This window comes from Pseudopodoces humilis, chromosome 8 (genome assembly GCF_049639895.1).
Source record: "Pseudopodoces humilis isolate 2021_Gansu_Grassland_sample_001 chromosome 8, ASM4963989v1, whole genome shotgun sequence".
Classification (NCBI taxonomy): Eukaryota; Metazoa; Chordata; class Aves; order Passeriformes; family Paridae; genus Pseudopodoces; species Pseudopodoces humilis.
The window spans coordinates 10,812,464-10,826,610 of NC_142207.1; the positions used below are offsets into that span (position 1 = coordinate 10,812,464).

Consider the following 14,147-nt stretch of genomic DNA (forward strand, 5'->3'; position numbering starts at 1 on the left):
TAGAAAAAACTGGTATCTCACAGAATCAGTACCTGATTTGGGGGGTGTTTGCTTGTTTGTTTTGTGGGGGTTTTGTTTGTTGAGTTTGTTATTTTTTTTTCTAGTAATCTTGTACTTGAGGGATTTTTGTTTCCTTTCAAACATAATATAATATACAATAATATACATACTATACATAACATACAATGTGCATTCTGGTATTACACATTTTTCCCCTAGTAGGACAAAACAATATGGTTGTGGGTCTGTCTGCAGGCATGCAAGTGGTTTGCGTGGAGCACTTGTTTCATGGGACTGAGGTTGGTAACAGATGGATACATTCGTAATAAAACACCTTAGATAGATCTAATTAACAATGGGTTTAATTAATAAATATGCATGTAACCTATTCTCCTCCGATCTTACCTTTCCAGTTTTAAAGCAACGTTTTGGTTTTGCATGAAAACCTGCAACCTCTATTGTGTAAGTACAGTGCAGGGATTAGTGTATGCTTAATCTGTAAATTCATATTGTGGTGTTGAAGTATAAATTGCTGACCTGAGTACAAAAGATGGTCCATAGAAGTCTAAGAAATTTTCACATTATCAGCTGAGGATGCACATAACTATTGATAACAGGACTTGCTACTGACAGGCAGGTACTTTGGAAGCCAACACTGGGATGTGCAGGTAATTAAATAAATGTATCTAGAAAGCCTCTCTCAGCAGTGCGTGCTGAATAACTGATGTGACAGCACATGATGAGCTAGAATTCTAGAGCACTGTTGATCTGCAGTCAGAACTGTGATGCTTATAATTTACTGGGAGAGATATTAACTCTTTCTTTCTGTGTCTGGATATGACCACTGAACATAAAGATATACTGAATAGGCTTAGCTATTGTCGCCCCTTCTGTTAATTTCTAGTTGGGCAATGTCACACATGAATGCTTCACTGTGATTATCTCCTTCATGGGACTTCTGAAAATGCAGAAATAATACACAAATGTGCATTTATCTTTTTAATTTTTAATAATTGAGAAAATCTGCCTGCATAGAACTTGGGAAACAGAGATGTGAAGGACCAGCTGTCCTTGCAAATAGGCTGAAGGAAGAAGGCATGTTTATTTGTATTTTCAGTTCAGGGACAAAGTTGCTTATCCTTTGGTGTCTGTCTGCACAGGTGGCTGGGCAGTCCTGCCCATGGTTTGCATGGCTCATCTTGCACAGCAGCTGAGCAGTTCCCTTCACATGGCACATGAATCTGGGTACCCCCATCCTGCAAATGGGCACTGTGGTTATAGAGGAGGTCCTTAATAGATGGAAACACTGTTAGAAAACTGCATTTCTTCTGGAAATGCATGAGGGAAGAAATACTTGAGAATTTGTAAGGAGGTAGCATGAAAAGCTGGATTGCTCCCTATAAGGATGTAATGGGAGGAATTGCTGACCCTGTGACAGCCTAAAAAGCTTTTTGCTTGGTTGCTTAAGTTCATGCCTACTACATAGTGTCCTGTATTTGGATATAGCCCTGCTCCCCGGTTTGTCACGTCTTCATCCAGACTGTCTTCTGCAACCCATGTGTCCTAAACCAGGACACCATGCCATGAAAATTGTTTTATTGCATATGGGTCCAGAGATGTGTACTGCTTTTGACTGACACATGTAGCAGGAGGTATAAAAATAATCCCAGATGTGTTTTCTGGGGCTGGGAAACTGAAATGTCTCAGACACTTGAGAAAATTAATCATAAATTCAGGATGATATCCCAACAGAGTGACCAAAAACATCTGGTGGATACAGTTTGTCCCTCATCCAAGTTTGCAGAGGCAGTTAAAGCAGTAAAAGAAAAAAAGAAAAAGAAAAAAAATAGTTTATTGAAGAAGATAAGGAAAAGAAGGGGGGGCACCTAAACCATTGTTCAAGAACATGGCTTTTGAGAAGCATTATGATCAGCTAAGGAAGACAAAGCATCTCTTACGGTGCCGTGGTGTTATGCAAGTGTTAAGTAGGTCTGTGCCTCACTGATAAATATATGGGTACACACAGATGCACCCCAGAGAGAGATCTTTTTGAAAGTTGCTCTGTCAAATGTCCACTAGTTTGATCCTGGGGAAAAATGAATCTAAGGCAGAGGAAGAATATGTGTTCATCTGTGGAAGAGGGGCTTGGGTTGGAGACACCAGTGGGAGGACACAGAATACCAGCATCCCACAGGGAGTTTGCACAGAGTAGCCCAAGGCAACAAAGGTGACAAGGGTGGGACATTTTGACCTGAAAAGACAGCTGATCAGTCAAGTGAAGAAACCAAACAGTGCTGGAGAGCTCATGTGAAAGCCCCAGGCTCAGAGGTCTGAGCCTAGCCAGGTCCAAGCCACAGGCCATGGCCACAGATGTGTGCGGGCTCCTGGGAGTCCAGCAAAAGGCCTGGTAGGTCAGCAGACCTTGCAGTACAAATATTTAAGTGCACATTAGCTGCTTTGATTTGCAATTATACTTTTATTATTGTCAAGATGTTCTGCTTTGCAGGGTCATGAATATTTTCTTTGAGTCACCAGAGGTCACTGGAGTTAGTCAGCCCTCAAGCTAGCTCCTCCCTGTCCTGCCAAAGGCATGTGTGGGACTTGTAAAACATGCTCTGGATTGCCATATTGCTTCATTATCCTCTTAGCTCTAATGAAGTGCACCCTGACTAATGGTGTAGTCATAAACAACATGTTGCTAGAATTTGGGCCATCACCAAATGGATAGTTCTTTATCACTGCTCATCAAGGTAGTGCTTCAGAAGGCTGAAGGGCAATGTGCCTAATAGAAGAAAACATTTAGGCACATTAGAACATAGCTGGAGGAGAGCAGTGCTCTGACTAGAGCTATGTTTGCAACATGCCTCGAAGTTCTATGGTGCAGGTGTCTGGCAGGAAGAGCTGGGTGACTCCTGGGAGGCCAAATTCTTCTGTGTTGCACTGCTGCAATCCCAGGTGACCCAGAGTATTTGCAGAGAAGCAGCTTCAATTGCTGGAGCAACCAACAATTTTTGTTTTCATTTTCTCCTGTCAAGGACTGTTAAGGTAAACTGGGCTGTATAATGGAAAGTTCGCTGTCTCTCGTTTTAAAATGGGAAGGGCTCACACACAATAAGTTATCTTTTTTCTGAATATCTTTTTTTTTATTAAAATTGTCAAAACTTGACTGAAGGTACAAAGACACCGTGTTTTAATGAGGATGGGCTTGAGCTGGGATTACAGATCAAAATCCTACTGTGCAGTTGCGTTGCCGATCTCAACGGCTCCTGGTAGTCAGCAGGAAAAATTCCTTGCTCTCCTGTGATGGCTTACAATGTGAGCTCTGTCATCCAGTGACATTCCCTCTCAGGATATGACTGAATGATCCTTTTCAGCAAGGACTTATCCCAGCTCTCACAAAAACACTTCTGAGGCACAAGCTTTTGGCCTCCACCCTGGACTGGACTGCAGTATATGTGGGAGGTATTTCCCAAGTGGCTTCCAGGAAAATACCTGTGCTCTTCTCTTCTCTCACCAGATCTTTGCTTGTGTTCATGAAGTCTTTATTTCAAGTCAAATTGAATGGAATGCTCAGCTAATGGAGAGATGGTTTTTTGGTTTTTGTTTTTTTGTTGTTTTGGGTTTTTTTTTCCTTTTGAAAGAGATAGAAATACCCCTTCCCCAAATATTGTATATAAATGCATTTCCTGGCTGGTTGCATTTCTTGTCATTCTGAATGAGTGTCTTCATGGACCTGAGCTGGGAGTGGGAAAATTCATCCTCTCTTTTTAATGGTTTCCCAACTTTCTCCTGCAAAAAACTGGATTTATCATGTGTCAAGAGGACAATTTCTGTGACAGCCTAGGGTTTAAAAAAGCATATTGGCTGCAGTGAGAAGTTCAAGAAGAGTTCAGATCCAGACCAAACTTTGAAGCTATTTCCTTTGTTGTAATGGACTGAGGAAAATAAAAATAAAGAAAACCTGGCTCTGTTAAGGGAGCTTTGGATCTTTATCTGAACTTTGTAAGCCTGGCCTTTCCCTATGTAACAGAGCTGTTTTTCTGGTACACAGAATGATGTATTATGTATAGTATGGATATTTATATGTATTTTCACCTCCAGCTAACAATACCTGCTTGAATTTGTTAGGACTATTTTTAAAAAGTGCTGAAGGGAGGAAAATAGGGGAGGGCACTGAATAGTTGGATACATTGCTAAATATTTTAAATCTGAAAGTTCTCTTTAATGAAGCTTTTCTGGTCTTGAATTTTCTTGTGGAGGAAGAGGCCTCTTCATTCTGAAGCAGTCAGAGGTGACCAGGGTACCCCACATGCTCTTGGCCTCCAGTCAATAGTGCCCTCAGCCCTAATGTGTTTTACTCTACCTCAGGACCTGACCCCACTTGTCTGGCATCACAAATCACCATCAGCCTTTCTCCCCTCTTCCCATCTCTGTGGGTTTCACCTGTCAGCTCCCAGTCTTGATCCAGCTTGATTCACTGCAGGGTTACTTAGAAGGTGATTATCTTGGGGGTAAATTTAAGAAGACCAACAGATTTGTGCAGAACTGCTGGACTTTGCTGTAGGGAATTTTTCTTTTTGGCAATGAAAGCTGGGGCTTATACAGCACTAGCCTCTTTAAAAAGAATGTGATGACTTCGTGTGTGGGGCTTATGTCCTGGACCTTCCAGCTGAATGATGATCAGAAGTTATATTTACATGTAAATTAAAGTCTGTTCTCTGTGAACATTCCAGTTGCCACTGCCTCTGAACTTCTCATCTATTTATCATTTGTGTGCACTATGAGCACAGTGGGAGTTAGATACATGTTTACTGTCACAATGCTGCTTTTAAATTGGGCTGCGTAAATTGGCTGGAGATGCTTGCCTTTGTTTTGGGAGTCTCCAGACATGGTGGTTGGTGGCATTCTTGTGTGACATGCATTTTGCTTTTTCAGGCAACAGCATGGGGTTCAGATGAAGACACCAGGAGGTCCTGTCAAAGTAAAGGGAAAACAGAGGTAAGTTTTGCTTTGTTGCAATGATGTTATGGGTAAATATATTTGCAACATGTGAATTCCACACAGACAATGTCTGACACCAGTTCGAGCCTGCAAATTTGCAGCACTTCAGCTGTACTGCCACATGGGTATAAACACCACCAAGCAAACCACTTCAAAGGCCCCCCGTCCAAGTTATTACACTTGCTCTGCATGAAATTTAAAGGTGATTTCACTGCTGGAGAGGACACAATTTGTGGCGCATCAGGGAGCAGAGTGGTGGCAAGCCAGGGGTAGCACTCTGCAGAGGGGTGTGAGGCCAGGCAGGTTGGCTTAACACAGGTCCTCAGCAATGAGCCACTGGCATTCATCCATGTGGGATTCAGTGTGTGCTTGCAGTTGGAATTCATAGTTGTATAATTCCTTGGAAGGTGAGAATTGAATCTGCTCGCAGACTGCAATCTGTTCAGGCTGAATATCACAGAGCTGCTTTGGAGGCAGGTGCACTCTGTTAAACTGCAGTTTGAAGTAAGAATTGCTTGAACTTGCACATGCTGTCCCAGAAGTTCCGAGTTTGCAGGCAGTTCTGATGTAGCCACAGGGCCTTTCCACCCTTCTTCTGAGGAGCTAAAATGAAGGCATCTGTCTAAAAGCAGGAAATTTTTTGATTTTTCAAGTGTGATATTTGTGCTCTTCAAAAATCTTCAGTCCTCAACTGTGAGGGTGTCTATTGTCTTTAAAACAATACTGCAAAGGGCTCTCAGTCCAAACCAGAGGAAACGGACAAAAGATAAGACAGAATAAGCACAATCTTTGCTTAGACACAGACAATCAAGCAGAGAGTGATTGTGTGGCTGCCCCAAAATGCTAGAATCTGCCACATTCCAGTTTGCTTCTTTAAACACAGCATTATCTGATCTTCCATTGGCAATATTATTTTTATGTGATAAAGTTCATGTGATTACTGTATTAACTTGTATATACACAAAAACAAAGCTAGCTTGAGTTTTGCCAGATAGGCAACAATTTTCTTCATGTAGCTGTGGAGGACAGGAGTATGGGCATCCTAGGACATCTGTTAAGAGTTTCAAGTAGAAACTACATTATGCAGGAAATCAACATAGAAGCAAAATGGGTTAGGATGGGCAAACACCAAACACAGCCAGCAATGAGAAGTAGGACAAAACTGAAAAACTGCAAAATCCAAGACATGAGGAATTTTTGAATTTGTAGTATGTGCACTTTACATGTGCAAAAAAAGGTTTTCCTCTTTTCTTCCATTGTAAAGTCTGTGAGATTTAAGTTGTATCCTGTTGTTCATGAAGAATTTGTATTTAAAACCCAGAAATATTTTGTCAACCCCTGGGTAAAGCCATACATGTGACTGAACAAATTCTAGGGTAATTTCAATCTATCTTTGTTACTGTTAGGCCAAAAGTAAGACATGGTCTAAGTATCTTCAATGCTGCCTTCTCACACTGCAAAGGGTTTGGAAAAAAAAAATCATGAGCATAATGCTCTGAATAGCTGAGTTTATGCTGATTATGACACAGAGTTTGAAATCATCTGGTGGGTGCAGTGACTGTGAGTGAAGTTTGGAGGAGCAGTAGTTAAGCAGACTCTTAGGCACTTCTTGACATACAAATAGTGGCAAACGAAGGTGTTGACTAAGACTCTGACAAGAAGACAGGAAGCTACAAAGGCAGAAGGATTCTGCAGTAGCTAAGCAAACACTGATCTCCCAGATCTCTATCTACTCTAACCTATATGTTCACAGCTGAGTTCCCCTTTACATTCATTGTCAGTTACACTACAGAAAAATGACTCGGCACCAGCTCAAAATTACTGAGTTCAGTCTAGGCAGCTCACAAAGTGCTCTACTCCAGCTAAGCCCAGATCTGACCCAGGACCACTGCCCTTGGCTGGGTAAAAGCAGCAGGTGAGGGCAGCACTAATTGTGAACTCTTCTGATTCTGCTGTGCAGTGGTGGTACAAGGTGCAGAGCTCTGTCTGCCTCAGCTCTGCTTTGCCAAAACTTGACTAATGGCAGGTTTCTACCCAGCACAGATGATTTGATGATAAATATGTTGTGGATTGTCAGGCACTTAGGTATATGGTGATAGAGGCTAGAAATACGGAGAACCTTTGGATCTCACATTAATTCACAGTGTAGTTTGCCTAAGTTATATGACTTACATTGACTATATAAAACTTACATTTTCCTTGCCCATTTAATAATGTATGTATTTTAGGTGAAGCTTTCGAAACTGGTTCATGTATTAAAATGCCTTTTTTATTGTGCCTGTTGAGTAGCTAAATAAGATACTTCCTGCTGCTTAGAAACTCTCTTCCTAAAATGCACACAGCTGTACCCTAAGAAAAATAAGAAGCACAAGAATAAGAGCCACAAAATGCATATCATGGAAGTGCAATTATTATTATATAATATTATCATTATTATATAATAGCTACTTCCCATTTGAGTACCTACTGAAAAATCTGTGTCTCAGATAAAAGGTTAGAAGGTACCATTTTTTCTGATACCTCTGGCCATGAATTTCACTTGTTTATTCCTAAATTGAGCTCAGTACCTGTGTTTTTCTGCTGTACCTTTTTGAAAAAGATGGAAAGTTTTGCACTGAAGACCTGAAGCAAATGTGCTCCCTGAGCTTTGGTGGATTATTCTAATGGCAGATCACCTGCCCTGGTAACATATGTTTTATTTTTTATTTGGATCTGTCTTCAGTTTTGAGTGGCTGTGTTTCATTTTGCCCTTCTCTGCTAGATTAAAGAGCCCTTTAGTTACCAATATTTATATTTTACAGAGAGCACTTACATGCTCTTTTTAATGCAGTACTTTGGCTTTCTGATAAAGTAAAAAGATGAATTCTCCAAGCTTCTTTCTCTAAGTCATTTTTCTACTGCCCTTGAATACTTTTTGTCTATTTTCTGCATGCTCCAGTTTTTCACCTGTATTCCCTTGTCAATCTCTCTAATGCCTGAGTGTGATTAAAACAACCTTCCACCCTCCTCAGTTCATATACATGGCAGTTTTTTAAGCTCCTCTGCCACAGGGGATCATGCAGAATTGCCTGGCCACTCTGACCACTAAATCCTTTATGCAGTTACTACTCTTGGGATGTAATCTCCTTGCTTATACATAAAGCCCTTTTGTTCCTCTTTCTTTAATGCATAATATCTTTTAAAAATGTATTTTTTGTAAGGTCCAGCTCACCAACCATCCTGGCACATATCTATCTATATCTATATCTAATCTATATCTATATCTCTCATTGACCTCAGCGATAGTGGCAACTTTTGCCACTATTTAATTTTAGGTTAAATGCTTATTAAGAAAAACGTTGATACTGGGCTAGTACCACCCCAGCTAGGGCTCCACTAGAACAAGCAAGTTTATGAGTGATTTCACTTTGAGGATTTTTTTCATCACAGTAATTAATCAGACTTTAATCACTTAATGTATAAGTTCCTGAACCTGATTTTAAAATTAACTCTTTGCAATATATCATGTGATACTGAAACAAACACCTCAGAAAAGTCTCTTTCACTGATGTTATTTTTATCAGCTAAAACTTGTGGTTTCCTCAAAGAAGTGTGCATGCTTTTCTTACCATGTCTCTGGAGAGCCACACTGGCTTCCACAAGTAATCATTCTTGTTTTTGCAGCATTTATAAAGTGTAGCATGATCAATATCTTTAACCTGTCCCCTGGAAAACATCCACATTACTGAGACAGTGCAGAGAACAAAGTCAGTGTTATGTTGCCTTTCTTTGTGTCTTCCAAATGAAATCATCCAGAGGTTGTAGTTAAAATGAATGATGGATAGAGCAGAAGGGAAAGAGGTGTATTTAATTTCATTAGGAATTGCTCAGTTCCTAGTTTGTAATTGGTTTGTCTCTGCATAACAGTTGCCATCAACCACATCTAAGGAATTTTGCCTAACATGGAAAATTGTGGCTTTTTAAGCATTAGAACTTTGGTCTTCCTTTTGTCTAAGCACCAAATTATTTGTTAATGTTCCAAAAGCAGCACATCATCATATTAAACTGTGTAAAGAAACCCTTTGTGAAAAGACAGTGAAAAATGGCAGCCCTAACATTCTGCCCTAAGAGCTTTGTATAGCCAGGAGGAAGATGATGCACTAATAACACTTCTGGAGCAAGAAAGAAGTGAGAGTAATATCTGATCGGCATCCAGCTGGGTTGTCCCACTGCATTGCCAGTATAGCTTCTTCCTTCGTTTTTGTCTGGTGTCCTGTTGCTGTGGATTCACAAGGTTACAGGGAAATCCTAGCCCAAGGCTTCAGCCCAGTGTAATGGGATTGGTGCACAGAAATTGCTGAGCTAAAGGAGGAATGAGTTATTTCAGGCCTTCCAGTGGCTATGTGTCACACAGAGATGCTTATCTGCTTATCTGGTGGAACTGGGAAACTCCACACCACTTAAGAATAATAGGAATCCAGGTAGGAGAGGCACCATAGAAATCCCCAGGGAAACAGAAATAACCAGGAGGCCATCAACTATTTTTATCCCCTTTGCCGCTATTCCTAGAAACCTGAACCTATATTCCTATTACTTCTGCTAAGCTATCAATGCAGAATTGGTCCCCAAATAAATTTGATTAGACGTCTATTAAAGAACATTTGTCTGGAAAAAATCATTAGCAATTCTCTTTGCTACCTGTTCCACTCAGAGGAGAAGGGTAGCTTGGTTGGGGCCTTGGCTTAAACTGAGTAACAGAATTGCTTGTCCAAAGAAGTGAATACAGATGTCTGAGAGTGCATCAACAGCAGTGCTCAAGAACAAAGTTGGGTCTTGATTATTTTTTAATAAATTGGGATAAACTACAGCAGATAAATTAAATGTTTGCTGTCCTCTAAAATGTCACAGAAGGTATAACTTGGATTTCTGCTGGCTGATTCTCTGAACTCCAGGTTGTGCTCCAGCAGTCCGTGTTTCTCTGCTGAACATGACAGACTCTGCAACAGCTATTTTTCTCACTGTATAACTAAAATATATCAGTATGTGATGAAATAGTGTTAACCAATAATTAAAAAAGAGACCTCTGACAACAGAGCTTGGGTAGTTCATTTAAATTAGAGAGCCATTAAAGTAGTGCCTATATATACCTATGCTTTCAAAGAAAAATGCATCTGTACAATGAGATTAAGGGTTTATAACATTTTAGAACTCTGGTGTTAAGAGATGACAGAATAAACAACTAAGAAGCATCTTGCTTATTTGCAGCAACCTGAAACTTTTTGAATTTTACCTCAAATGGGAGCTCCAGGAGGTCAGCCCCTCTGTTTGCTGGACTGTCCACATGAATGAAGGCAGTAACAGGGCACCACTCTTGCTTCTCAGGTTTGAATTGTGCTCTCAAAGCAACCTGATGTCTCAGTGAGCTAGAAAGAGACTTGGTCCTATCCACAGTCATGGACATGCAGCATTCTTAGTGCATGAACAGCAATTCTAAATGCTACAAAAAATTAAATAAATGAGAATAGGCTTAAACTGAGGACGTGGCAGGAAGGGACTTCTGTGCAGTTTGTTCTGACTGTGAGATCCTGTGGCTTTTAGTGCTGAGCATTAGAAGTCATGACTTCTTCCTTGAAAACTAGGGTCATTAGACTGGAGAAAAGTGATGCCTTCTAAATTTATGGTCCTGTCTCAATAAAGGGATGAGTACCAGGTAATTTTGGGGAAAGAACCTCAAAGTGTAACATGCAATTCATAGGAAAATCAGAAATATGCTTAATTCTTTGGCAGTGAGCCACAGGTTTTTATCAGCTGTGCCATATATTTAATAATAATCCTAACTAATATAACTGAGTTATTCTTATTAACCATATAAATATGCAGTCTTTCCCTCTTTATTTAAAACCTTAATCTCTTGATCCCTGTAATATCTTCTGGTGATGAGATTTGCAGACTGATCATACACAGATTTAACTGTCTGCTCCATAATGTGAGAGCAGGATCCAAATATTGTCTTGTCTGGACAAGAAGTGGGTTCAAACTTGCCAAATTTTCTGCTTATATTACAGCCCATCTGATTTTTTGCTTCCTGTGTGCCTAGAGTTTTCCAGCCACATGGAAGAAACTGCATTAAATAGCTCCTATTTTCTGTAGGGGTTTGTGAGATCATTTTACTAACCAGTTGCCTCAGCTATGACTTGTTGCAGAGAGCGCTGTATTGAATGACTTTTCAGAGCAAATCCAGGCTGGTTTAAAGAACACAGAGAGGAGGCTGTTCCTTGCTATTTATTTGGAGAATGGGGTAGTAAGAGGATCTAATTAAATCTCCCAGACACTGTCTTGAGAAAAATCCTGCAAACTAGAGCATTTAAGTGGTATTGTTCCTTTGCTTTTGTTGGAGACTTCATAGACTGTTGTGACTGGCCATGGGTACAGCAATATGAAACACGAGGTGAGCACTGTATTCCGCTTTGGGCCAGGCAGTTTGGAGATCTGTGGTCTGGTAGTTAGACCTTTGTGTGTGTCCTGTAGCCCACTGTGTCACCACAGTGAGTTTAGCATCTGCATTGTTTAAATTCCCCCAGCTGAGAGAGCAGGGCAGACGATGTGCATCTGTTTCAGAACATTACATTAAGTGTTTAAATTGCCTTGAGACCAGTGCATGAAATGAGCATATTATCTTTGCTCTTCCTCCAGGAGCATGGAGTGCTGCTACCATCATCACTAAGGCAGGTCTAAAGAAAATGCCTGCTCAGTTAACTCATAGGAAAAACTAGAGGTGGACACAGCCCACACCTAGCAGCATTATTTTTACACAGTAAAACTGGAGAAAAAATGTGCAACAAATTCACCACTGCCAGGAGACTGCAGCACATGACCTTCCACAGAAATTCTTTTTGTGTGCTATCCTCTCAACTAGGAAGGTTTTTATAAAAATTGAAGTTTGTTAATCTGTAATAGAGCTCTGTGCAAATAAAGGGAATTCTCCAAATTAGGATTTAATATTTTTGCTGGGCTTTAGTTAGAAATACATTGTAGTAGCTAGGCAGGAAAGGGTCCAGCAACATACTTGGTCTTAGCTGTTTTCAGTCAGCAGCTGTGCTCAGACCTTGCACAAAGCAGAGAATGATGGCAGTGGAGGGGGAGCAGGTGGGTACTCTCTTACTGTGTGAAATTTGAGTACAGAACTGCATTCTAGGTTAGGTGGCAAATCAATTGTATTCTGCAAACAACACTCTGTTGGGAGACGACCTAATACTTTTTTTAACAGCATTCGTTCAAGAATTTTTAGTACTTTGCAGTCAAATATATAGTGGTCCTAAAATGATGTGGGATTGAATAACCATACTCTACAGAAAGAGGAATTACTTAACTCGGTCATGAAATGCAGACGTCTCTAGGGCAGGAAGGAACTGACAGGGCTCCCAGCACCATGCGGCAATGACAGCAGAGGGCAGAAAGGCTGGCAGGCCCTTTGTCTTATTAAAGGAAGCAATGAGACCACTATTCTCAACACAGGGTGGGACAGTGCTTCTCAAGGTCTTGTTTCATTGACTGATGCACAGTCACCATGACTGATCTGCTTCTGAGATAAAAAGAGTTTACCCAGCTATGAATCTAAGCTCTCATTTTTGGGTGTTGGTCATTGGGTATCTGATTCCTGCTGCCCCTCAAGTCTGGCAGCATGTGCTCTGTGGCACTCAGTAGCCTCTTTCTAGGCTGGGCAAGTGCTCCTGGGCTGGTTCTGGAGTGCAGTCTGTGCCATTCAAAAGCAAGGATCACCTATCATGTGGCTAACACTGGCAGGTTTCTATGTTGAGTCCTTTCCATACAGCAAATGAAATAAGATAGTGTGTAATTCAGCTGAGCAAGCCCCTTCCTTTCCAGATCATAGGGGTGTTTTTACACTGCTGAGTGTTGCAAATGAAGTCTTCAGGGAAATGATCAACAGCATGGAGCGCTGTGAGGTGGGAGCATGCTGAATGATTGCTGCTTACAGGAGAGAGAAGTGGTGTCTGCAGCTGTAGGCTCAACTTAGTGGCAAATGATGATCTATTGGAGAGAAGAAAGCAAAGCAGCCTGGGTAACCCAGCTGAGGCTGCTATTTTTTAACAAGTTTCCTTTTCTGTTTATGGTATAACATAATAAACTTTCTTCCCTTGGGGCCCAGCGGGTGCCAGTCATTGTTGATATTCTCTCCCCTGAGGTGGCTCAGGGCCCAGGGCAGGCAGGCTGATGCACGTGGCTCATTGGGATTCTTTGGGTAATTCTTGGGGTTCTGCAGCCTCTTGCACCTCCTCTGGGAATTGCACACTAGTGTCTTACCTCCTTTTTCCTGTGTGTATTGTTAGAAAGTTCCTGTCTTATATGGCCTGCTCTACCCCTGCTATTGAACTCCAGAGGTGCTCACTTAGCCTGATCTGCACTCCACATGTCTCTGGATATGAGGCTGTGGGAGCAAAGAGACCATGTCTCTCTCTAACAACATGAAGGTGATTTTCTGAACAAAAAGGCAACAGCAGCCTTGTGCTGCCACCCCAGCACAGCATGGGACAGCAGGACTGCCACACCTTTGGGGACTGCCATGTGGAGGGAGTTGTTTATTGGTACCAACAAGTGGTCAAGCAACTAAGACTGAGAACTTGCTATTTCTTACTGGCCTGGCCTGAAAGAGAAACTCCTTCTACCATGGAAAATCCTGAGCACACAGTCCTCTGGGAGGCAGGAAATAAAACAGGGAGCCTGTTCAAGCATGAGGTTCTCTGACCAGCCTGGTCTATTAAAGAGAACTTCCTGCTGTTTTCCAGCTGACACTGGTTTGAATTATAGTGCAGACAGACCTGTTGTCCTTCACTGGAGTTGGTGTCTGGGTAATGTTTTTAAAGCTGCGGCATTACTGGGAAAATAGGTCAGAAGTATCATCATGGAAAGAGGGAGAATTTCTCCTCCAATCTAAGCAGAGCACAGAAAGAGGCTCTTGTAGCTATGACAAAATTGACCTGATGGATAACATCCTACCCCAGGACTGTGCAGGGCTACAATTAGAGAAATAACCAGCAAATTGGGCTTGCTCACTAAGACTGCTGGCTCCCTACAGCTGTGCGCTGCTTGAGGCAGCAAACCTCAGCCCAAGTCAGAGCTAGGGAAGATGCATTCCTGCTGCAATACAG

At 41.4% G+C, this 14,147-nt stretch overlaps 1 protein-coding gene across 3 annotated transcripts in view; it reads left to right on the forward strand.

Moving 5' to 3' along the window:
• Positions 1-14,147, forward strand: part of SEMA5B (semaphorin 5B) — a 264,661-nt gene that overhangs the window by 182,598 nt on the left and 67,916 nt on the right. For all 3 annotated transcript variants that reach the window (XM_005519650.3, XM_088058505.1, XM_088058507.1), the window contains exon 6: positions 4,936-4,998. In XM_005519650.3, the coding sequence (XP_005519707.1) occupies positions 4,936-4,998 (63 nt within the window). The remainder of the gene's footprint in view (positions 1-4,935; positions 4,999-14,147) is intronic.